The 21,532-nt window shown below is 45.4% G+C and overlaps 1 protein-coding gene across 4 annotated transcripts in view; it reads right to left on the bottom strand.

Annotated features, from left to right (window-relative positions):
- LOC139547675 (signal-induced proliferation-associated 1-like protein 3) overlaps window positions 1-21,532 on the bottom strand; it is a 99,689-nt gene that overhangs the window by 45,404 nt on the left and 32,753 nt on the right. For 2 of the 4 annotated variants that reach the window (XM_071356663.1, XM_071356666.1), the window contains exons 2-3: window positions 13,543-13,674; window positions 1,250-2,936 (exon numbers count right to left, since the gene is read on the bottom strand). In XM_071356663.1, coding sequence (XP_071212764.1) covers window positions 1,250-2,708 — 1,459 coding nt within the window. In that variant the 5' untranslated portion in view covers window positions 2,709-2,936; window positions 13,543-13,674. The remainder of the gene's footprint in view (window positions 1-1,249; window positions 2,937-13,542; window positions 13,675-21,532) is intronic. The other 2 variants (XM_071356664.1, XM_071356665.1) reach the window with 2 other exon arrangements.

The raw sequence follows: 21,532 nt of genomic DNA, 5'->3' as shown, positions 1-21,532 counted from the left end.
AGTGCTTGTATGCATGTGGATTCAATACATTTTCAATTACACGTTGAATTAAATCAGCTCATCAAGGAACCTGAGGACATCGATTAGAGCTACAAATGACAAAGATTGCACAGCTGAGCCTGTGGTGCGGCGGCACGGCTTGTTCAGTACAGATTTGACTCTTTCAGGTGAAGTCACGTGCTTGAGTAACCTTCAGAGCGGTAGAGTAGAGAACACAATAAGAATCTACAAATGACTAAACTCAATTATATTTGTTATTTAATCCACAACGATACAATCGCTTGCATTGACGTACTAGCCTTATTGCTTTGCGTGATATAGGCCTATCGTGGCCAGAAAGGTTGGTTTCATAATCAGAACATTCCACGGGACATTTTATTACATTTCATTATAAGTGTGTGACAGACTGAAGACTGAGTAGCCCATCTGCTTATCTAAAGTTTGATGAATAAGTGGGAATCTCTGATAAGACACATTCCTGAAGTAAAAGACTGTAAACATTTCCACATGATACAGTAACGGCCTACTCCTCAAACTGTGAGCGACTTCTATTTGTGAGTGGAGGAAGAAACTCAAGAACTTTACGTTTTCAAACTTGTTTCGTCCCTGCATAGTTGAAGAGGCTCAGCAATGTTTAGCATTCCAGCTTTGTCTTGCAGTATAAAATGTCAGCTTTCTGGGTGAGGCTTTTTGACATGCACGCAGGGCATCACAGTTACTGCTCTGGAGCAGTCTCGCGTTCCACGCAGCGTTCAGGGGGACAGGCGGTAGTATTTTTGGAGCGGTAACCTTCATCTCTGTGGTTGCAGGCGTCACAAACCCTGACAACATCTGTCTCTAATTAGGCTCTTACCAGATGATTTAGTCCTTGGGGGCAGCTATGTATTTTTCCAGGGCCTAGAGAGGGAATTCTGGGAGCATGCAAGCACACACACACACAGCTGTTCTGTAGGATGGGGGGGGGGGGGGGGGGGACTGGATTAATGTGCAGGGGCAGAAAGGAAAACGTGTGTGTGTGGGATTAAGCTAATTCTTCTCTGAGCTACAAACTCAGTTTGCCAACAGACAAGAGGCAGGTACACGCTATCCTCTGGGACCGCTGCCAGGTTGGCTGCCCGTACAGGGACAGCTGGATGGAGGAGGAGAGAGTACCGCCAGTGGAAACACTAGTGATACGCTAGACTTTTGTGAGTAGTTACAGTAAAAGTAGTTAGGCTGGATTGAGTGGCAAGATCAGATCAGTTGTTACCTTTCCCGTGGAAGTAGTCTCGGTAGTAGCGCGCCCCCAGGTCCACGTGCTCGATGCTATAGAGTTTCAGCCTGTCCATTCTGGTGACTTGCTGCTCTATGGGCACCTCCACCACCGACACACTGGCGTTGCTACGCCGAAGGCTGCCCCTCGCCATGTCACCCGCGCCCCCCTCCCCTCCCCGCTCGGCCGAGGAGCTCAGGAAGCTGACGTTGCGCTCCCCGTGGCCCCCCGTCTCGTTGCGGAAGTGGGGGCAACTGAGGAGGAGCGGACTGGAGTTGGGGCCTCCGGGGGGGGCGTCCAGAGGGTCCATGCCCAGGGAGGGTGTGGGCGCGCTGGGGTCGAGGCCTAGCGTCAGGTCCTCAATGCTGGAGTAGGTAGCGTCCAACCCACTCAGAGTTGAGGACCGTGACACAGCCAGGGAGACTGAGGCCGCCGATGCCCCGGTGGCAGTGTTCCTCCGCTTGGCTACATAGGCGCGCTGAGCAGCCGCCTCATTGAGGTCAAACAGGATGCTCTGGGCGTCGTAGTGGACAAAGCTCTTGGGGCACACCCAGGGTTTGTAGGGGGTATCTGTAGAGTTACGGCCTCCCCCGTCCTCCCACGCATCCCCTCTGTCCAGCTCCCCTCTGCTGGAGCTGCGGAGCTTCCGGAACAGAGAGGACGTCCCCAGAGACGACTCTGTCCCCCCACTCTTCTTCCTCACCCTGTTCTCTGACCTCCCCATCCCTCCATCCTCCCCCCGGGATGTGGGCGTGGGGGAGTGGCCCGTGGGGAGGGGTGCCGAGGGAGGGGAGTTGGGGGTGTACAGTAGCTCCCCCAGGCGTCCGGGGGCAGTGCTGCGCTGGTCGGGCCTCTCCTGGTGGAACTGGCTGAGCATGTCAAAGAAGCTCTGCTCGGGGATGCCCTGCACGTCGATGGAGGAGGTGCTGCCGTACTCCCGGAACAGATTAGCACCTCCACGACCTTCCACCTCGTTCTCTTCCTGCTCGCTCAGAGTCACCTCGCTGTTGGAGCGCTGCCGTAACGGGGGGAAGGCACGCAGGCCTGCGGGAGACCCTCTTTCACCTCCGTACCCACCACGGAACTCCACGTCCTTCGTGCGTCGCCTTGGTAAACGAGCCACTCCTCCCCTCACCAGCCCGACCTCCGAGATGGGGAAAGATGCGGTCGTTGTGGAGGGGTCGTCTCCATGGTGATTACCGCCTTGCCCGTTCTCCAGGAGCGACTCCCTTGATTGCGCATGGCGCGGCGGCCACTCAGCAATACGGGCGCGGACACCCATCTTGGGAACGGAGACACGGGATTGGGTGGCTGGATCAGAGGGGGCAATGTGGCCGTTGGGGGTGAGGTGGAAGGCGGCATGTTGTGTGAGGAGGGACCCAGGCCCTCCCCCTCCGCCCCTCTCCAGCAGGTCTGAGGAGGTGCAGGTGACCCCTCGATCTCTGTAGGTGTTCATGGCGCCCCAGGAAAGCTCAGGGCAGGACAGCAGGCAGGGGGGCAGGGAGCTGGCATCCCAGGCCAGAGTGTGGAGTAGGGGAGAGGGAGAGGAGCCCCACACACACTCTGCTGATGCTGCGGCCTCCACCTCCCACACACATCGCTTTCAATGGGAGGGTGGGACACTGCTGGTCATAGGCCCAGCTACACAGTAGGCTGTCTCTCTTCTCTCAGGCTCTGGGCAGATCTGGGGAGGAGACAAAACACACATTGATATGCTGACGACCACAATAAAACAACATGCACACATGGCATACAGTAATACACTGTTTTTGAACATGCACACCCAAACACTAACATACACTGACCAAGATTCACCCCTCCTACTCAATGCAATGACACCACGAAAACGATGACTACAGCAACTCATCTGTACTAGAATGTGAGAGAGCATGATTAAGAACGAAAGAGAGCGATTAAGGCAAGGGCAAGGGGATTTGGACAGAGGATTTCTCCTGTTGAGACTAATCTTCAGAATGCCTGGGTTATCATACTAGTGTCATATTCAGCAGCAATACACACACACTATCAATTTTCATAACACCAAATTAAACTCCTGCATCATAAAGCCATGCTGAAAGCACTAGGCCATTTACAATCCTAGCTAAACAGCACTTGTTGATCATAAAGAAAATATATCATCTGACTGGATATTCACATACACACACACACAGGTTGCTGCTGCAGTGTAATCGTTCAGCTAATTTAACTGACAGCAGTATGTTTCCTCATTTTGCTCCCCCTATCAGCTGGTACTTAGCCCGGGGGGCGTTGATAAATATACAGTGCCTTCACAGAAACTATTCACACCCCTTGACTTTTTCCACATTTTGTTGTGTTACAGCCTGAATTTAAAATGGATTCAAATTAAATTGTCGTCGTCACTGGCCTAATTACAAATTAATACAAATGAAAAGCTGAAATATCGTGTGTCAATAAGTATTCAAACCCTTTGTTATGGCAAGCCTAGAGTAAAGATGTGCTTAACAAGTCACATAATAAGTTGCATGGACTCACTGTGTGCTGTAAAAATGCTTAACATGTACTCCACACATACAGATAATTGTACGGTCCCCTCAGTCGAGCAGTGAATTTCAAACACAGATTCCACCACAAAGACCAGGGAGGTTTTCCAATGCCTCACAAAGAAGGGCAGACATTGAATGTCCCTTTTGAGCATAGTGAAATGATTCATTACACTTTGGATGGGGGTATCAATACACCCAGTCACTACAAAGATACGGGGGTTCTTCCTAGGGCTGACATTTTGTCAGCCGGTGATCGTCCAGCGAATAACTGCCGGTCTTACGGTAATTGACCGTTAATTAACATAAACACGTTCTCCAGGCTTCCACACATAGCCTACAAGCCACTGATGCAGACCTTTGGTAAATATACATATTAAAAAGTTTAATCAAATCAATTTAATATAGCCTACACCAGGACAATAATTCCATGATTTATTTTAGACCGGTTTAAAGAAACATGATATGAAGAAAAAGTAGTCTATTTCAGAAGAACAGAATACCATGTCTTTATGTTAGGCCCTGATATGGCTATGACATATGGCTGTGGGCTACACTAGGTAATTTAGCAGGCAAGATTTGCTTAGAAATCTGTAGCAAAATTATTTTATAGTTTGAAGAATACAATTGAACATAGCTGAATAAAATAGAAAGGATATTTTCTCCAAGCGATTTCCAAGGAAGTGCACACATGCAGCTATTCTGTGTTGAGCAGTTAACAAAGAAACAGGTCCACCTATATGCATAATTTAGAGTTATTTATGCAACTTTAGTTGTGATACAAACATTGGGCTATATCTTTTGATTATTAATACATTCTAAGGCTGCATTATGCGACTAATGATGATTTGAAAAAAGTTGCTTTGTTTCCTCTTGTGCAGGCTGCACGCACTTCATCAGTCTCTCATTCAGAATTTGACAAGCACTTGATAATATTCTCACCAGGCCTCGAATTTCCCAACAACATCCCCCTTGTGTGGCCGTAATGCCCCCTAAAAAAAGTGGCCGTTGTGCCCTTGGGCTGAATATAATCATTATAATTCCCTTCTCCCAGCTGCCGTGCTCGGAAGCACCTCTCACTCACATGGCTCTCTCAGATAATTATTATTAGCCAATGCCAGTCACAGGCATCTCAGCTAAATAGGCTTCAAGTGACCGCAAACGCGGTCAGTTGTGCACCGGGGCCTCCCACTCCTCTTTCTATTCTGGTTAGAGCCAGTTTGCACTGTTATGTGAAGGGAGTAGTGCACAGCGTTGTACGAGATCTTCAGTTTCTTGGCAATTTCTCGCATGGAATAGCCTTCATTTCTCAGAACAAGAATAGACAGACGAGTTTCAGAAGAAAGTACTTTGTTTCTGGCCATTTTGAGCCTGTAATCGAACCCACAAATGCTGATGCTCCAGATACTCAACTAGTCTAAAGAAGGCCAGTTTTATTGCTTCTTAAATCAGAACAACAGTTTTCAGCTGTGCTAACATAATTGCAAAAGGGTTTTCTAATGATCAATTAGCCTTTTAAAATGATAAACTTGGATTAGCTAACACAACATGCACCTGGAACACATGAGTGATGGTTGCTGAATGGACCATTATCATGCACCTGTATCGAAACAGGGGCATAGGGAAAAAATACATGTCATCTATACAGTTAAATAGCGAATGGAGGACGCTTTTCCCGTGGTCCATTTGCATGCCAGCCAGGTAGGCTATACGCCTGTTGTAAACTGAAGCAATGTGCTTAATATTAGGAAAGTTGTTAAATATAGTAGGCCTAGCCTATAAAAACACTGATGGCACCCTCCTCTTTTTAATAGAGGCCATCAAAACTCTGTTCTCACTCAATTGCATAGTATAGCCTATAGAAATGTTGAGCAACATGAGTTCATGGGCTCTCGAAGTGTTTGATATCCGAAAACATTTGCATTGATGAAAGGGACAATAGAGTGCTGAGTACCAGGCAATTAGCATGTTTGGTAGGCTACTAATGACCATCAGCTGCATCAGAGCTTGGAGGAGCCTAATTACCGTGACTAAATTGCCACCTGGAATTTGACTGCCGGTGTGGCAGTAATACGGTCACAATAACAGACCTAGTCCTTGCTAACCTTGTTCCCGGAGAGGAAGAAAACTGCGCAGGGTTTTCATCATGATGCCATCAGAAAACTGAGGATGGATCAACAACATTGCAGTTACTCCACAATAATAATCTAACTGACAGAGTGAAAAGAAGGAAGCCTGTACAGAATACAAATATTCCAAAACATGCATCCTGTTTGCAACAAGGCACTGAAGTAATACTGCAAAAAAATGTGGCAAACAATTAACTTTTTGTCCTGAACACAAAGTGTTATGTTTGGGGCAAATCCAACACAACACCAACTCAATATTTTCAAGCATAGTAGTGGCTGCATCATGTTATGGGTGTGCTTGTAATTGTTAAATATTTCAGGATAAAAAAATTAATGGAATGGTGCTAAGCACAGGCATAATAACAGAGGAAAACCTTGCTCATTCTGCTTTCCATCAGACACTGGGAGATGAATTCACCTTTCAGCAGGACAATAACCTAAAACACAATCCAAATCTACACTGGAGTTGCTTACCAAGAAGACGGTGAATGTTCCTGAGTGGCGAGTTACCTTCGAGTTAAATTTACTTGACAATCTATGGCAAGACCTGAAAATGGTTGTCTAGCAATGATCAAAAACAAACTTGACAGAGCTTGAAGAATTTTGAGAAGAATAATGGGCAAATGTTGCACAATCCAGATGTGGAAAGCTCTTAGATACTTACCCAGAAAGACTCACAGCTGTAATCGCTGCCAAAGGTGCTTCTACAAAGTACTGACACCGTGGTGTGAATACTTATGTAAATTAGATTTCTGTATTTCTTTGTCAAAAAATGTGCAAACATTTCAAACAGGTTTTCACTTTGTCATTATGGGGTATAGTGTGTAGATGGGTGAGAAACAAACATGTAATCCATTTTGAATTCAGGCTGTAACAACAAAACGTTGAATAAGTCACAGGGTATGAATACTTTCAGTTCCAGGGTCAGTGCCAATACCATATTTACAAAGTGCAGGGATACTGGAGTGGTAGGTTTAGATATGTATAGGGGTAAAGTGACTAGGCATCATCAGGATATATGATAAACAGAGTAGCAGCAGCATATATAATAATTGTATGTGTGTGTGCATGTGTAGAATCAGTATGAATTGTGTGTGCGTTGAGTGTGTGAGCAAATTAAGTGTGCATGTGTGTTGGCGTGTCAGTGTGAGTGAGTGTGTGTGAATGAGTGTGTAGAGTGTACATAGAGTGAGTGTGAATTGACAGTGCAACAATAAAATAGAAGGGCCATTGCAGCGCCATGCGATCGAGGGCGGTGCAGTTGCCATACCAAGCAGTGGTTAGGTTAGGTTGGCAGGAGAAAATGCATAAAAACTAAACTCATATTTATGTCAAATGGAGAGGAAAGAAAGGCTTAAAATAATCTTTAAATAATTAAGACCCCGGAGTGTCCGCTATAAAAAATTAAATAGTCTTGGGCTAAATGGCTTAGAATAGATCATCCTCAATTGAGAGAGAAAAATATATTTTTCTGACTGGACATTTTGCGCTGCTTTGGTGAAAATCTCAACCCTCTCTGCATTGTTCTCCTGCATTCTGTAAATTTGTTTACAACACATTTATTGATAATATGTTATGCAGGCTATACCAAAGGAACAGGCCACTTGGCATGGCGGGTTACCCGGTCAGCTCTTTACTGCCCGGTAACAGTCAAGTTGAAATAGACTATAAGTAGTCTGTCACATCATGATGTCGTCACCATCGACGATGGCTGTCAATCATCTTCGATATCAGATACTATCGTAATATCGCCCAACCCTACTCCACCCCCTCCTTCTGTCCATTCTCACCCTCCCTCGCCATGTCGTCATCAGAGAGAAACAAACGAGGACGCACACAACTAGGCTACTTCATACTCAGCTAAGGAAGGGAAGGGTGAATAGAAAATTGAGGAGAGAGGGGGAGAGGACGTAAAGTTAGAGAGAGCGACGAGCTGAGAGACGGGGAGGAGGAAGAGAGCAGGAACGTGTTCGCTGAACCACAAGGACTCGCCTTAATATGACAGTCACAAAGAATCAGGCTTCACCACGGCCCTGTCGCTATAAAAAGCCTCCCTAGACTCCTAATCTACCACTACTTTATTCAGGGTCTTCTCTTCTCCGCTCAAACTCTCGCTCTAATGTTTAACTCACTCTCTTTTTATGTGTCCCTCTACCTAGGCTAATCCATCTCCATTTTATTCAGTCTCTTCTCCCGCTCAAACGCTCTCTCCTCTCTTTCATCGCTCCGTCCCTATCGGTTTCTGTCTCTCTCCACTCAGGCTTATGATCCGTCAATCCCTGTTCTCGTTCCCATGCCGACATCTGTCTCCAGTAAACTTATGATCCAGGCCATTTCTCAGTCTGACATCGTTTAATGATGTTAGCTACTGGTACGAGGAAAAGGATGTTTTGTGAGGATCGTAATCCTTTCCACAGAGTTTCTATTCATCATTCTATCATAACGTTGAGCGCTACATCTCACAAGACAGAGATTGAATGACACTTGTGTACGCTCAGCACAATCCTCTGTGATTCACTTTTGGCATAAGACAGAAGTACACATACACACACCGTGTACAAAACTCATTCACAGCGAAAAAATAATAATAAAATGTCAGCTGAGAACCAGATGACCTCACAAATGTATCATGTCTTATGTTTTGGGGAAATACAGGCGATTCCAAGGGTCCTGTTCTGATCCCGCTGCTACGACACAAAGTCTTTCCTTATTCGGCCTTGGCGGCCGCGATACACTATCAGTCCCAATCCCAGATAGGCTCCGGCTGCAGCACCCTGAGAAAGGGCCCTTTATTCAGCTGAACGGCCGTCAGGAGAGAGTGGGAGTTCTGTCATGTCTCTAGGTGTCCACAACACCGAGCCAAGGCCGACAGACACAGTAGAACTGGGCCAAAAGCTGGAGGGAGGACAGACAGACTACCACACAACTATACGGGACGTGTTTGGCAAACACATCTTGTTATGCCGAGCACCGATACGTCTCTAATACGAACTAAAGGTGCAATGCTATTTGATGTCTTCGCTAGCCTTCACAGTTCCAAAAATGAAAGAGATGAGACGCCACAGCCCAAAATAGGAGGTGCAAGAAAAGTCCTCCAGACAGACCCATTGCAACCCAAGGCACAGAGGATGGCACATATAGGTGAAAGGGATGAGTTTTATCCCCAAACAAATGGGAAGAGCTAAATAGAGAAGTAGGGGAGGCAGAAAATGGCAAGTGCCATAGGAAACAGGAGCCACAGGAACATGAAGGGCTTTGAGGCCCCCAGGCAGACACAGCGCTGGCCCCAACTACAGAAGACGTAAAGCAGGAATTGAATGCCTTTTAATTACTCCCAGAGCAATTAGTTAGGCCTCTGAAGATGCTTCCCCCGCCACCTCCCTCTCGGAGTGCTTGTGCACCGCGCAGCCCTGGCTCACACAACGCAAACACACACTGGAGCTGGTAATTACACATCTCACTCGTCATAATCACAGAGAGAGCAACGAGAGAGCTACAGCTACCAGAGAAATGACTGTACACAACACGACACGTGCTCCAGATGGAGTGAGCTGTTGTTACTGTATCGTGACAATGCCAAGATCAAGAAAAAGTCACGTGTGGAACAGACCGCCTCGCAGGACAATAATGCATTTGAGATAGAGGTAGCCTACGCATAGAATTGTGATATAATTAAGCAATAAGGCCCGAGGGGGGAGTGGCATTACATCGCTAACCAGTTTTAATTGCAATAAGACACCTCAGGGGTTTGTGGTATATTGCCAATATACCATGGCTAAGGGCCGTGTCCAGGCACTCCTCGTTGCGTCGTGGATATGAACAGTCCTTAGCCGTGGTATATTGGCCATATAACACACCCACTCGGGCCTTATTGCTTAATTATATAACACGTGGAATACACATTTGGACAGAGGAGAGAAACCCATACACAACAGCAGGCGCTTTCAGATACTTTGATCAAAGACACAAAGGCCTACACACACACACACACAATCCATGACCTTACTACTATTAGTCCTACTCAAATGTAGGCTAAGCTGTACAAAGACGAGAGTGACAACTTGAGAGGGTGACAGGCAGTGGTGAGTGACCCGAGGGATTCTACAGTAATATAACATGAATAGTCTAATATTAGCTGTGGTGATGGTAAGATGGCATAGTCGGTTGTGTCGGGAGCAGATGGTGATACGTACTGTATGACTGGCAGACAGCCGGCAGCGCCGAGGCGTCACATCACAGCACAACACACCCTGACAGGACGACAACCCTGCTCCCTGGGACTACAGCTCAGACATACAGGGCTTGGGTCTGTATTCATAAAACGTCTCAGAGTAGGAGTGCTGACCTATGATCAGTTTTAGGTTTTATTTAATTAATTATGTAGACAAGGGGGACCTGATCCTAGATCAGCATTCCTACTTTGAGACGTTTTATGAATACCAGCCCTGGTATATATAGACTACAAAAGAGACTGGGCTGCGTGGTCTTCATACACAACCCCCAGGGCCGGGATGGAATATACATGGAGACGAGAATTAAGTGTTGAAATAAATGTAGCCAAACAGTTTGCCAAAATGTTAGCGTCCTTTATCCTTATTAGGAGACAGAATTGTTGTAACGAGTGAAAACTGTGACCTGATAATGAATGAATAGATGATTAGTGAGTGGTGGGGATGACTAGGACCTTACTGTCGCGTCAGTGTGAATGGGTAACGATGCAGAAAGTTCAGCTCGATTATCCTCTGGTTGTTGAAGGGTTCCTGTGGTGAGTCGGTCTCAAGCTATTCCAGGATGACCCGTCTCTCCGTCTACCTGATCTCACCCCACTGGCTTTCCCTGCAACCTGACCACAGCTCTGACTGGAGGGCTGTAACGTTCGAGCTGAAGTGGAGGCTTGGAAAACCTTGCACACACCCACTGCAGCCCTTGTTTATCCCCAGTGTCTTGGCGTGTCCTCCATGTCCGCTGTGCTTCCCTACTGAACCTGGCAGTGACAGGTCTTGTCAGGCTCAGGGTCTCTCTGTGCTGCCTCTCCTGGCCCTGCTGTGATGGTCTCCATTGATTTCCTGTGACATTGTTTTGCACTCGATCCCTGATAACCTCTACTGTCACTGCTGTGGTATACTCTGTCATACAGAAAGAACAGAACACTAGCCTGGAGGAGAAGCATGGGCAGCAAGCAATACACATACAGCCACGCATGCGTGCCGACAGACACGTGCACTGCGAAAACACATTTGCATTGCGCGCACACGCATATGAGAAGGGTGCATGGGTGGGGAATGAGGGGCGAACTACATTCTTCTCCTTCTCCACTTGGTTGCCTGTGATCTGAAGTAGGGTGAAGGGCAGTGGAAGTTTGGGGAGTTGTTGCGATGCGAGGTGGAGATACGGTGAAGGTCTCTACCGTGACATAGGCTTACAGAAATCCTTACATTTATAACATTAGGAGGTAGTAAGGTTTACACATCAGCACAAGGCAATGCGACATCTGAACTTCTCCCCTCTCCGAGTGGATGAGATGAACCCTCACCTACACACCATTGATTCAGCTTTCATGAGGCTTACTGTTACAGCTCATTTCTAGAGCGTTACCAGAGGCCGTCACGCTGAGCAGCGGTACAATCAGAATCAGCTATGCAAATAAAGTATTCATCATAACTTCACTAAGACATTTGCGGCGACTTCAATTTACTACTACTTGAATCTACTGCTGTGGTGCAATCTAGCGCTGGGCCTTTCCCCTGGGGTAGGCAGCCACTTTAGAGAACAGGGGGAACGCTCCAACTTGGAAAGGGTTAACGCTAATAGCAGTCAACTGCATTACTACCTCGAAAAGTCTGTGGTGTAGCCTAGTAGGACTACAGTGGATTCAAACACAGTACTGGACCTGGATTCAGACCGCATTAGGAACATTGGTCGGTAGTGGAGGGTGGAAATCGATAGTTACATATCATATCATTTTTTACAATATATTAATATCGCACTGGTTGGCTGTACCAAAACTCCAGTATTTTACCTGCATAGCTTGTTCTCCATCTTCGTTTTAAATAGGGAGCCAATTTGTTTTCAGCACTTTTATTTCCATGACTGATCAACACTCGTTTTCTCATGGCTCTCTCTCGTCCCTCTGCAGCAGACATATGGTGAGCAATATGTTTGGGACACGAAATTGCAATAAAATCACAGTATTGATTTGCAATACATATAGAATCGTGAGAATCGCATCGACACTGAAGTATCGTGATAATATCGTACCGTGAGGTCCCTAGCAATTCTATATGGATAAATGTAGATCCATTTCATAGGAGTAAGAGGCAGAGGCAAGATCAGAAAAAAAAGTGTACTTCTCGCAAAAATACCCTCTTTCCCCCCCCCCTGAAATTGTAGAAACAACCGGTTACATTCTGAAATTGTTGCTGCTTGACTGCACTGAGCCACCGACATCCAGGGAAGAAGCAATCCCTCAAGGAATGATAAACTTTTTCAGTCACAATATGCTTTTACCTCATATGACTTCCATGATATTAATAAAACGAAGCCTGTTTTGTTCTAATGTAAGTCTAACACGCTAGCGTAAGCCTAAGAGCTCCTAGCTAGCTACGTTTCAGCTAAACGTCAGCATTCAGCTAACAGCCAGCACGTTGATGTGAGGAGGATACAGAAATGATTTGGTTTAGCTAGCTAATGTTACCTAGCTGTGAAGCCTTTATTATAATATGAATGATACTGTATGATAAAGTGACTGTTCTTTTATTAATATGGGAGGGGTAAACGTTCATTATTGACATGCTAACGTTACTTGATCATGAAGAATGTCGTTTGCTAGAGAGCTAGCTAACGAGTTAGCTGTGTATTTTCAGCTAATTTAATGCATGCGTATGAGAAAATAAACAATTTTTCAGCACGTGCTTGTCAATTGTTGCATTATTCAAGTGTGTAATATGTTTTAGACGAAAAGTTGCTTGGACTGTTAAATAGCTTGGGGCTTACTGGCTAGTGGCTACCGTGATATTTACGGTCAAATTTAATCTGCCGACCAAGAATGAGAATTGAAAAGTAGAAAGCGCTTTCGCTCCTCCGCTACTCAGACTCGCCATCGCTCGTAGCGGGAACAGGGCCTATGACACAGCCAGACAGCAAACACACCCCTTAACAGCCGGGGGGAGGGGGGGGTTGTGAACATTGATAACACACTGTTACATAACAGAGGATCAGGTGACGCCCCAAGGCTAAGGCTGGTCGCACAGAAGACTTTCAGTGCCCCTAATGGGTACATGTGCGAACATACACACAATCTCTCAATAAGAGTAGAACCACATACAAATGCTGTCAACCTTTAGGCTACAACAAACAGATGCATAGAGGCAGGCACAAACCCGTGTTGGCTATGCAAACGAAACCCCAAACCCTACTGGTGGGAGGTGGTGCGTTTCACTGAGTATTGAACCAGTCTTTCAAGATGTCATCTGACGGCAATGCAACTCTGTAGATGGGGACAAGCACGCAACACACTTTCCATGACATTCCTTCACTTTTACAGCCAACCACTTATTGCCCTGCCGCTGTAAAATAACGCACTGGTAGTTTATTAAACGCATACGTGCGTGCACACGTTGTTGTTACTCATTTAGCCTACCTCGTCCGGACCTTCAGCTGTGCAAGTGAATCGGGCGTGGTCCGTGCGTGTGTGTGTGTGTGTGTGTTGACTCACAGGTGAGCAGAGGGGGTGAACGAGGCGGGGAAAGTCTCTCGCTCACAGCTCTGCTGCCTGGAACACAAGAGGAACAAATGGTAGAAATTAGAACCACTGTTCTCTGTATTAGGTAAATCGGTGAGATAACTCTTCTCTCCCCCCCCCCCCCCCTTTTCTCTTTTTAGAGTTAAACGGGTGACATGTTGAGTGAAACATCAGAGAACCCGAACAAAGGCTCCAGGTAGCCAGAGGAAAACTACACTTCCACAATTGAGAAGAACTAAGCCAAAAGAGAGAAACAAAGCAAAAAGTTCATTTTGCCACTTTACTTTAGCAGATTCAGGTTTAATTGTTAACCAGTAATAACATTCCAAGTAGGCTGACTGAGCTCTGATAGGGATGGAAGATATGTGAGGAGGCGTTTTGAGTGTGTACAGTCTGGCAGAGGGGTGTGTGTGTGTGTGTGTGTGTGTGTGTGTGTGTGTGTGTGTGTGTGTGTGTAGCTGCTGTAAGTTCCAGGCTCATCAGGCCAGCAGTGAGTCTATTGTATGTGAGGAGGAATGTGGATGCCAGGTACTCTTGTCTGTCTTACAAACACAAGTCCTACATCCAAACACTCAGTGGCACACACCATAGTCTCCTAAATAGACAAACTCACTAGTTCTCTCTACACCATTCATTAATTAGAACCCAAAAGAGCTGACAATTAAGATCTTCATTTACCTCTTCATGTAGCTACGACACTATAACACGTCAGACTATATACTGAAGTCAAACAAAACTTTTAGTTAACAGATAAATCCTATCAGGCAACATCCTCTGGCATTTCTCTCCCTCTTTCTACCTTTCCCCGTCTCTCTTCCTTCCGCCCTCAACCTCGACATGCTTCAGTTCGAAGTCGGCTAGGCGAACCGGACGAGCGTGCTCGCATACTCCCTTCAAAGACCTTCGCTTGGAAAACCTGAAAAAAGCTGCAATAATACCAGTATTTTCCAATGAAAGAATGTGCATGAAAACGAGTTGTCTCTCATTGAATGACAACAAAGACTTAATTGAAGAATCTCTACTGTTGACCAATCACCGACGAAGGGTCGTCGACTTCGGCTTGCCTCAATCGTTTTGCGTGTGCGCCCGAACAGCCCGAAAAACCCTTAACGAAGTCCAAAATTAACAAAAGTGGCACAAAATGGCACCATAATATAAGAACTGTTTCAGCTGGGACGTTTACGGACGTATTTCTTCCTTCCCTCCATCTTTCCCTCTTTTCTTCCCATGTCGCTGCGTTGTCTGTATTTCCCTCACTTGCCCCCTTATCTTGTCCTTGATGACTATCCCTCTGTACCCTTGACCCTGCCAATGCCCTGCCCCTCTGTACTTCCTGATTTACTCTCCCGTGTGCACCGGAATGTTCTCCTGAACAATACGACAGCAGCATCAACAGGGTGAGCCAGGTGACTATTGCACTCAGTGGTAGTGCCAGTGCATGTGAGGTCGATGTGTGTGTGTGTGTGTGTGTGTGTGTGTGTGTGTGTGTGTGTGTGTGTGTGTGTGTGGTGTGTCGGTGGAGGTTGTGGGACTGGGGGGGCAAGCCGAGGGTAGGCTACAGTGTAGTGGGATGAGGAACAGGGTTGATGTAGGCTCAGTAAAAAAGGGTGTTGGGTTGCTCAGAACCAGAGTGAGCGATGTGAAAGGGTATTCATGAGGGTTGGGTGATCAAATATGGGTGAGGGCTGGGGGAGGACGGGGTGAGTTTAACGGTTGGGCAATGTCAACTTTTGTACTCATAAAACACTGTGGTATACATATTGGCTAATCAAAAACATTACAATAAATAAAACCCTCAAATAACCACCATTCGGCTGTACCATGTAATCACATTCTACAACTGGACAAAAGATCATGTTGTTGAAATGGGCAGAGGCTACTTGGGGGCAAATCTTTTCTCATATCCTTCCAGGTGGATGCAGCTTCAGTGTGTGACAGGTGTGCTTCTGTGGCTGTGTAGCGCACACTTGGAGCAAAGAGGAATGGGCGGCGTGTGCGTACACGTTGCAGATCAGACCCTATTTTAGATCTGAGTTTTTCATGTTGTGCCTGCCATCGGTTGAAACAACATGCTCTTGAATACAGGGTGGGTGTTGTGGTTTGGCTAATAAACTGTACTCAAATATGAATCAAATTAAAAATGTTAACTTTCAAAAAATGGTACCACAAAGATGGTTGGAGGTCCACACATCAGAGAACAGGAATATTTGTTGTTTTAAATTATACCGTCAACCCTTCATAGGAAACCTATTGAAATCATATAAAATATAGACAAGACCATTTAAGTTAACGGTGGGTGGACCAGCGGCCATCTTTGTGGTAGTAATTCGTTTAAAAAAAAATCAAATTTAATGGCGTACCGGCTAAATTACAGTGGTCTGAAGTGATAGAAATATAATAAATAGAATGGACTTAAGATTTGAATACAGGGTGGGTGTTATTTCAAAGTATGTTGTGTCTCAACCGATGGCAGACACCACACAAAAACATCAGATGACATAAAATAGGGTCTAAGCTACAACATATATGAATATGCAACAACAACAAAAAATCAGATTGAGAAATTGTTGGATAAGTGATGTTAGTCATTTTTTGTACATTTACTTCAGGAAATATAAAACAGTTTGGCAACCCTGTTTTTAAGCTATTAAATTCTATCAAACTCAACTGTTTATATATTTTCCAGTGATGAAGATATGGATGTGTCATGGAATGGCAGGGTATGCAAAGTGGGTCAACTTTGAGCACCTTTATCTCCTGAATATTTTGGTATTCAGGTCAAAAAAGTGACTTTCTGACCACTTCTTCCATGGGCATGTACGGAAAGTTTTGTCCAAATCAAAAAGGATGCTGTCAAAAAAAAGTGATTGAATTGAAATGGATTTACCCTCCATTAAGTCCAAGTAGCCCGAAGAGAGGCTAGCTAAGCTAACGTAGCCAGCTAGCTATCTAGCAAGTCTATTGAGTCTACATGATGCTGCGCTCCCCCCTTGTTTGCTATAGCTTGGGAAATACATAAATGTGACTCTGGATGACAACATAATGATGTTTATAGAAAATAGGAATAGGCAAATTACTCTGAATGTCGCGTGTACGACTCTGTTCATTGCAGCCCGGCTCGTCAAGTTAAAACAAGCTAAACCATTGTCTGTCACATCACGATGTCATCACCATCAGCGCTGGCTGTCACTCATCGTCGACAGTACCATAATGTCGCCCAACCCTAGTGAGATTGATTGCACAGATGGGTGATGGGGTCAGACACCGCTAAATGCCCTGAGGGGGAGCCCCATTACTGTCTGACAATACAGTGCCAATCAATACCGGTCAATTCAGGTCCGCTTACCCCTTGACGCAGAGCATAATAACACGCTTAGTAAAAGTGTGTGTGGGGAGAGACGGTGTGTGTGTGTGCCTTGAGTGTGTCTCTCGACTAAACTACTGGAGAGTACAGTATCCAGAGCCAAGAGCCAGTCCTGAATACAGCTCAGAGTCAGCATGGATGTACAGCTTAGACCTCCCCTACATCCAAAATAAAATTAGAGTGAAAACTTTCCAGCCATGGCTAACATTTCAGCCCATAGAGTAGGGTCACTGGTAAGCCTATAACGGTTGAAATGTATAAATGCAACACCTAGGCCTACCTACCTACCTAGGCCATGGGGCTTACAGGTATGTAGGATAATAGCCTAGCCTACATTGCAATATAAATCAAAACAAACAAACTAAGACCCTCCATAAAGCCTCCTATGCATGCATGTTTAAATAGGAGAGCAGCTGTATATTTAGTACTGGAGCCATTCTCTGGTTGCAGTGCCTGCCAGACAATGACCATCAAACAGCTTAGAGAAAAGAAAGACAAGCCCAGTGCAGAGGGAGAGAGATTGTGTGCACGCACACGTGTGTGTGTGTGTGTGTGTGTGTGTGTGTGTGTGTGTGTGTGTGTGTGTGTGTGTGTGTGTGTGTGTGTGTGTGTGTGTGTGTGTGTGTGTGTGTGTGTGTGTGTGTGTGTGTGTGTGGCACTGGATCAATCAGGAAATCGAGTGCCTGCTCTTGACTTATGAGTACGATGACTGGGCTTCTTGGTACCCGTGATCTTGTGAAGTGAGCTGTAGCTACGCGTGCTAGAGTGTGTATGTACGAGTGTGACCGAGCGTGTGTACACCAGTCTGTGTGTACTGTGTAATATGAACTTGCTGTATACGGCTGTACAGTAGGTCTCAGTGAACAGGAATATGGTAATTTACGTCCCAGCGTGTTAAGAGCTAGAGATCATCATTTCCTACGGCAGAGCAGGGTAATTAAACATCTCTCGCAGTACGCTGAACGCAGTGTGACAGGGCCGGCCTGAAATAGAGACCAGACGCATTTCAAAGAGGACATGCAAATCGTACTTTACATATCATTATTGGTTGTTCCAGCGCTGCTCTGCTCCGTGGTGAGCCACAGAGAGGAGCATGAGCTGGCTGGCTTCCTTCCTCCCGCATGTCATAGGCATTGTGTTGTGATTTAAATGGATTACCCCAAACTCTGACTCCATTAATATTTCAGAGTGTGAGTGTTACTTAAAAAGTCGTCCCATATTTTTCTTCTTAAACCAGTTTGAAGAGGAGCCGCTCTAGTCAGCTAATGGGTTTGTCAATGTAACTGTAACAGGCTGACTACACCGCAAAATAAAGTTTGAAATCTATATTATTAAATTACTGCACCACACACTGCTCGTGCACGCCAACGAGTGTCTGCATTGCCACGGGCTAAAATAGAAGTCAGTTCTATTTGTGACGCAGATCGTGCTGCAAGTCCTGCCTCTCCCATCTCCTCGTTGGTTTATAGAAGCAGGTACCCACGTGCCATCTCCTCATTGGTTATACCCACGTGGGTGACTGAAAGACGAGCGAGGTCGGTGGCGGAAATGCACCTAATTTATGAAAGTTGCCAATCGCAATATAAAGTCAAGAGAAGAAAAAGCCTGGAAGGAAGAGCGATGACTAGAAACAATTCGGTTGACCGTTTTGTGTGTGGATTAATCGGTGGAGTAGAGGACCTTGTGCATTTCAGGTAAAATAACATCTCCGTGTTTATATCAAGCTAGCTAAATAAGACAAATTAGCAAGTAAGTGCAAGCTAGCTAGCTAAACTGCCATAAATGTTTAATGCTTTCGACCTGTCCCCAAATTAATATAATTGGGACAGAGTTTGTTTTGATATTTTAACCTGCGTGTGGTGATCGCGGTTAGTGTTTGGGGACAAAATACAGTTATGCACGATGAACCAAGCGCGCAGCCGGTTTGGGTTCCGTGTAAGGGCGTTGTCACACGGTTCTGACCTATAGTTCGAAATCGGTGTTCAATTCTTTTTTTAATACTGTATTTAGGTTTCACATTCCCAAATGAACTAAAATGCCTAAAACAAACCCATGTGTTCATGCAAGTAATTTGTTTATTGGAGAAAAATGCTCACATTAAATCAATCTTTGATTATCAAGAAGCATAACGAGTGTATCCCCAACTTCATATTACTTCCGCTTTGGTCTTCCAACAACAAGCGGGAGAAAACGGTACAGTAGCAGCTGCGATGTGAATAGGCTATATTCAGTAGCCTATCCCCATCTCCCCTAATCAATAATAATAACTTGAGATTCTGCATGAAAAGTGCTATATAAAATGAATGTATTATTATTATTATTATTCCGCATCGGATGCGCTCAATTACACTGCTCCTCACAGAATGTTTAATAGATATCTGATTATGGTAATGCTCGCAGTCAAAACAACCAATACTACTGCGTTCTCACCAGCGGCGAACTGAACCACAGCACGAACGGAATCGGACTGAGTTAACCCTTTTTGACAGTACCACGGTGTGCTGCTCCCGAGCGCGGATAGTGTTGACACAAACTAACGGGGAAAACGTGCCAGAGTTGGTGGGAAAACCCATTTTGTGTGAAAGGCCCATGAAACATATACGTTTTGGTGTAATCACACCCTGGCTGACTTGGCCTGTACAATGTGTGCTGTTCTTTACCCTGTTAGAACAGTTATACTTTTTCAGCTGTTTGGTGTCACTGCCATTGTGTTATACGAATTCATTTCTGCTAGAGATGGGCACGATTATTCTAATATCTGAACGGACGTTAGTATTCAATTACTTGAGAGAATGCCAAGAGTGTGCAAAGCTGTCATCAAGACAAAGGGTGTCTACTTTGAAGAATCTAAAATATATTTTGATTTGTTAAGCAATTTTTGTGGTTACTACATGTTTCCATATGTGTTATTTCATAGTTTTGGTGTCTTCACTATTATTCTACAACGTAAAAAACTAAGAAAAACCCTTCAATGTGTGTTCAAACGTCTGACTGGTACTGTATATAACAGGACTAACTTAACAATGAAAAGGCTTTGTTACACAGCCTACAAGAATAACCCTAACATTCAACATTTGAATAAAACAAGTTGACAGTTTTTATTAGCGCCCCATTAGCGCCCCATAAAAAGAAGCACTGGTAGCCTACACATAAGGTATACCGAAACTTCTGTACTTTTTCCTCGATAAAAGTATATCGAGCTGTGTTGTTTCTGTTACATTTGGTACTTCTGTCAAATGTGTCTCACCGCATCCCCTTCATAGCGCAAAGAGCAAGTGCCTTATTGCTGGGCTGCATCATTAGCTCCCCACTCATGCTGCACAGAAGTTAACACACGTGACTAATGCAACACGCTATGAAGAAATGTTGAAAGTGTTCGCCAAACTACGTCCATACAGGCTAGAACACTTTTACAATGTAAGACGATACCGGTAGCTTCCAGCTATAATTGTAGGCTACATTTCCTTGCTAGCTTACAGCTGAATTCACGACCCTAGTACTTTGTTTGTGATAATATGCAAACCATAAAGCAAAATATTCTGATTTTAAAGCTGATTGTCACCAAAAACGTAATTATTTCACTTCCCCCTCGCCAACGAAAAACTCATCCACTTATTTTTCTCCCTTGCCTCCCGTCTGGTTTCCAAAGTCAGATTCCACTGGCACATACAGTGCACACTATTATAAAAGCAATTGCTTCTATGCAAATGTTGTTGATCAGTACAATAAAATAATATGTTCTCCTAGCTCCCTCCCCAAAATGCATCGAAAAGTCAATAGCACTGGTGGTCAGTTATAAAGTGTTTGGTTCAAAGCACCTGCAGAACCTTCTATAGAACCAGCGATAAGGAACACTGCCCTGGATCAAAACTTAATCAGCAAGAGAGAGACGGTGCTAGGCGTGTAGTGCATATAAAACCGTCTCTTTCTCCAATAGCACTTCCATCGAGCAGAGCAGCCGTTGCTATTAACCCCGAAAGTGTGCTGGGAACCCCTGCAGAGAACGGTGGGCAGCCCCATTCATACTCAAACACGGGGAGGTGAGATTGCCACGCTTTCATCCTTTCCTTCCCCCTATTCCCTCTCTCTCTGGCTCTATTTGAGTGGAAATAGGAGGGTTGATCGGATCTGCATGAGAGAACCCCTACCTCTGCTGGATGTCTGTCCAGTGTGTGACGGGCTGCGCTGCGCTGTCTCTCTGCCTGCAGTAGGGAGAGGGATACTGCTGTGAGAAGTACCAGACTAATCAATTGAATACAAGGAGTAGATGGAAGCCCTTACCCACTGATGGAAATGGACAGGGGGGTAATTATCTGATCCTAGATCTGTGGTAAGGGGCCCCGCCACCATATACCCTGCGCACCTCAGGGTTGGTGAGGTTGGGGAATGCTGTGTTGTGTATGTTCTGTATGGATACAACACTCCGTTCACTGCTGGATTGCTGTGCCGCTGGTTGCCATGGGAACCTGGTTGCCATGGGAACCACAGACAAAAAGAGTTATGATGTAGGCGTGAGGCGGTGAG

The sequence above is a fragment of the Salvelinus alpinus genome, chromosome 21, assembly GCF_045679555.1.
Source record: "Salvelinus alpinus chromosome 21, SLU_Salpinus.1, whole genome shotgun sequence".
Lineage (NCBI taxonomy): Eukaryota > Metazoa > Chordata > Actinopteri > Salmoniformes > Salmonidae > Salvelinus > Salvelinus alpinus.
The sequence above is the reverse complement of the archived record's forward strand: the minus strand, read 5'-3'. Positions and strand labels throughout refer to the sequence as shown.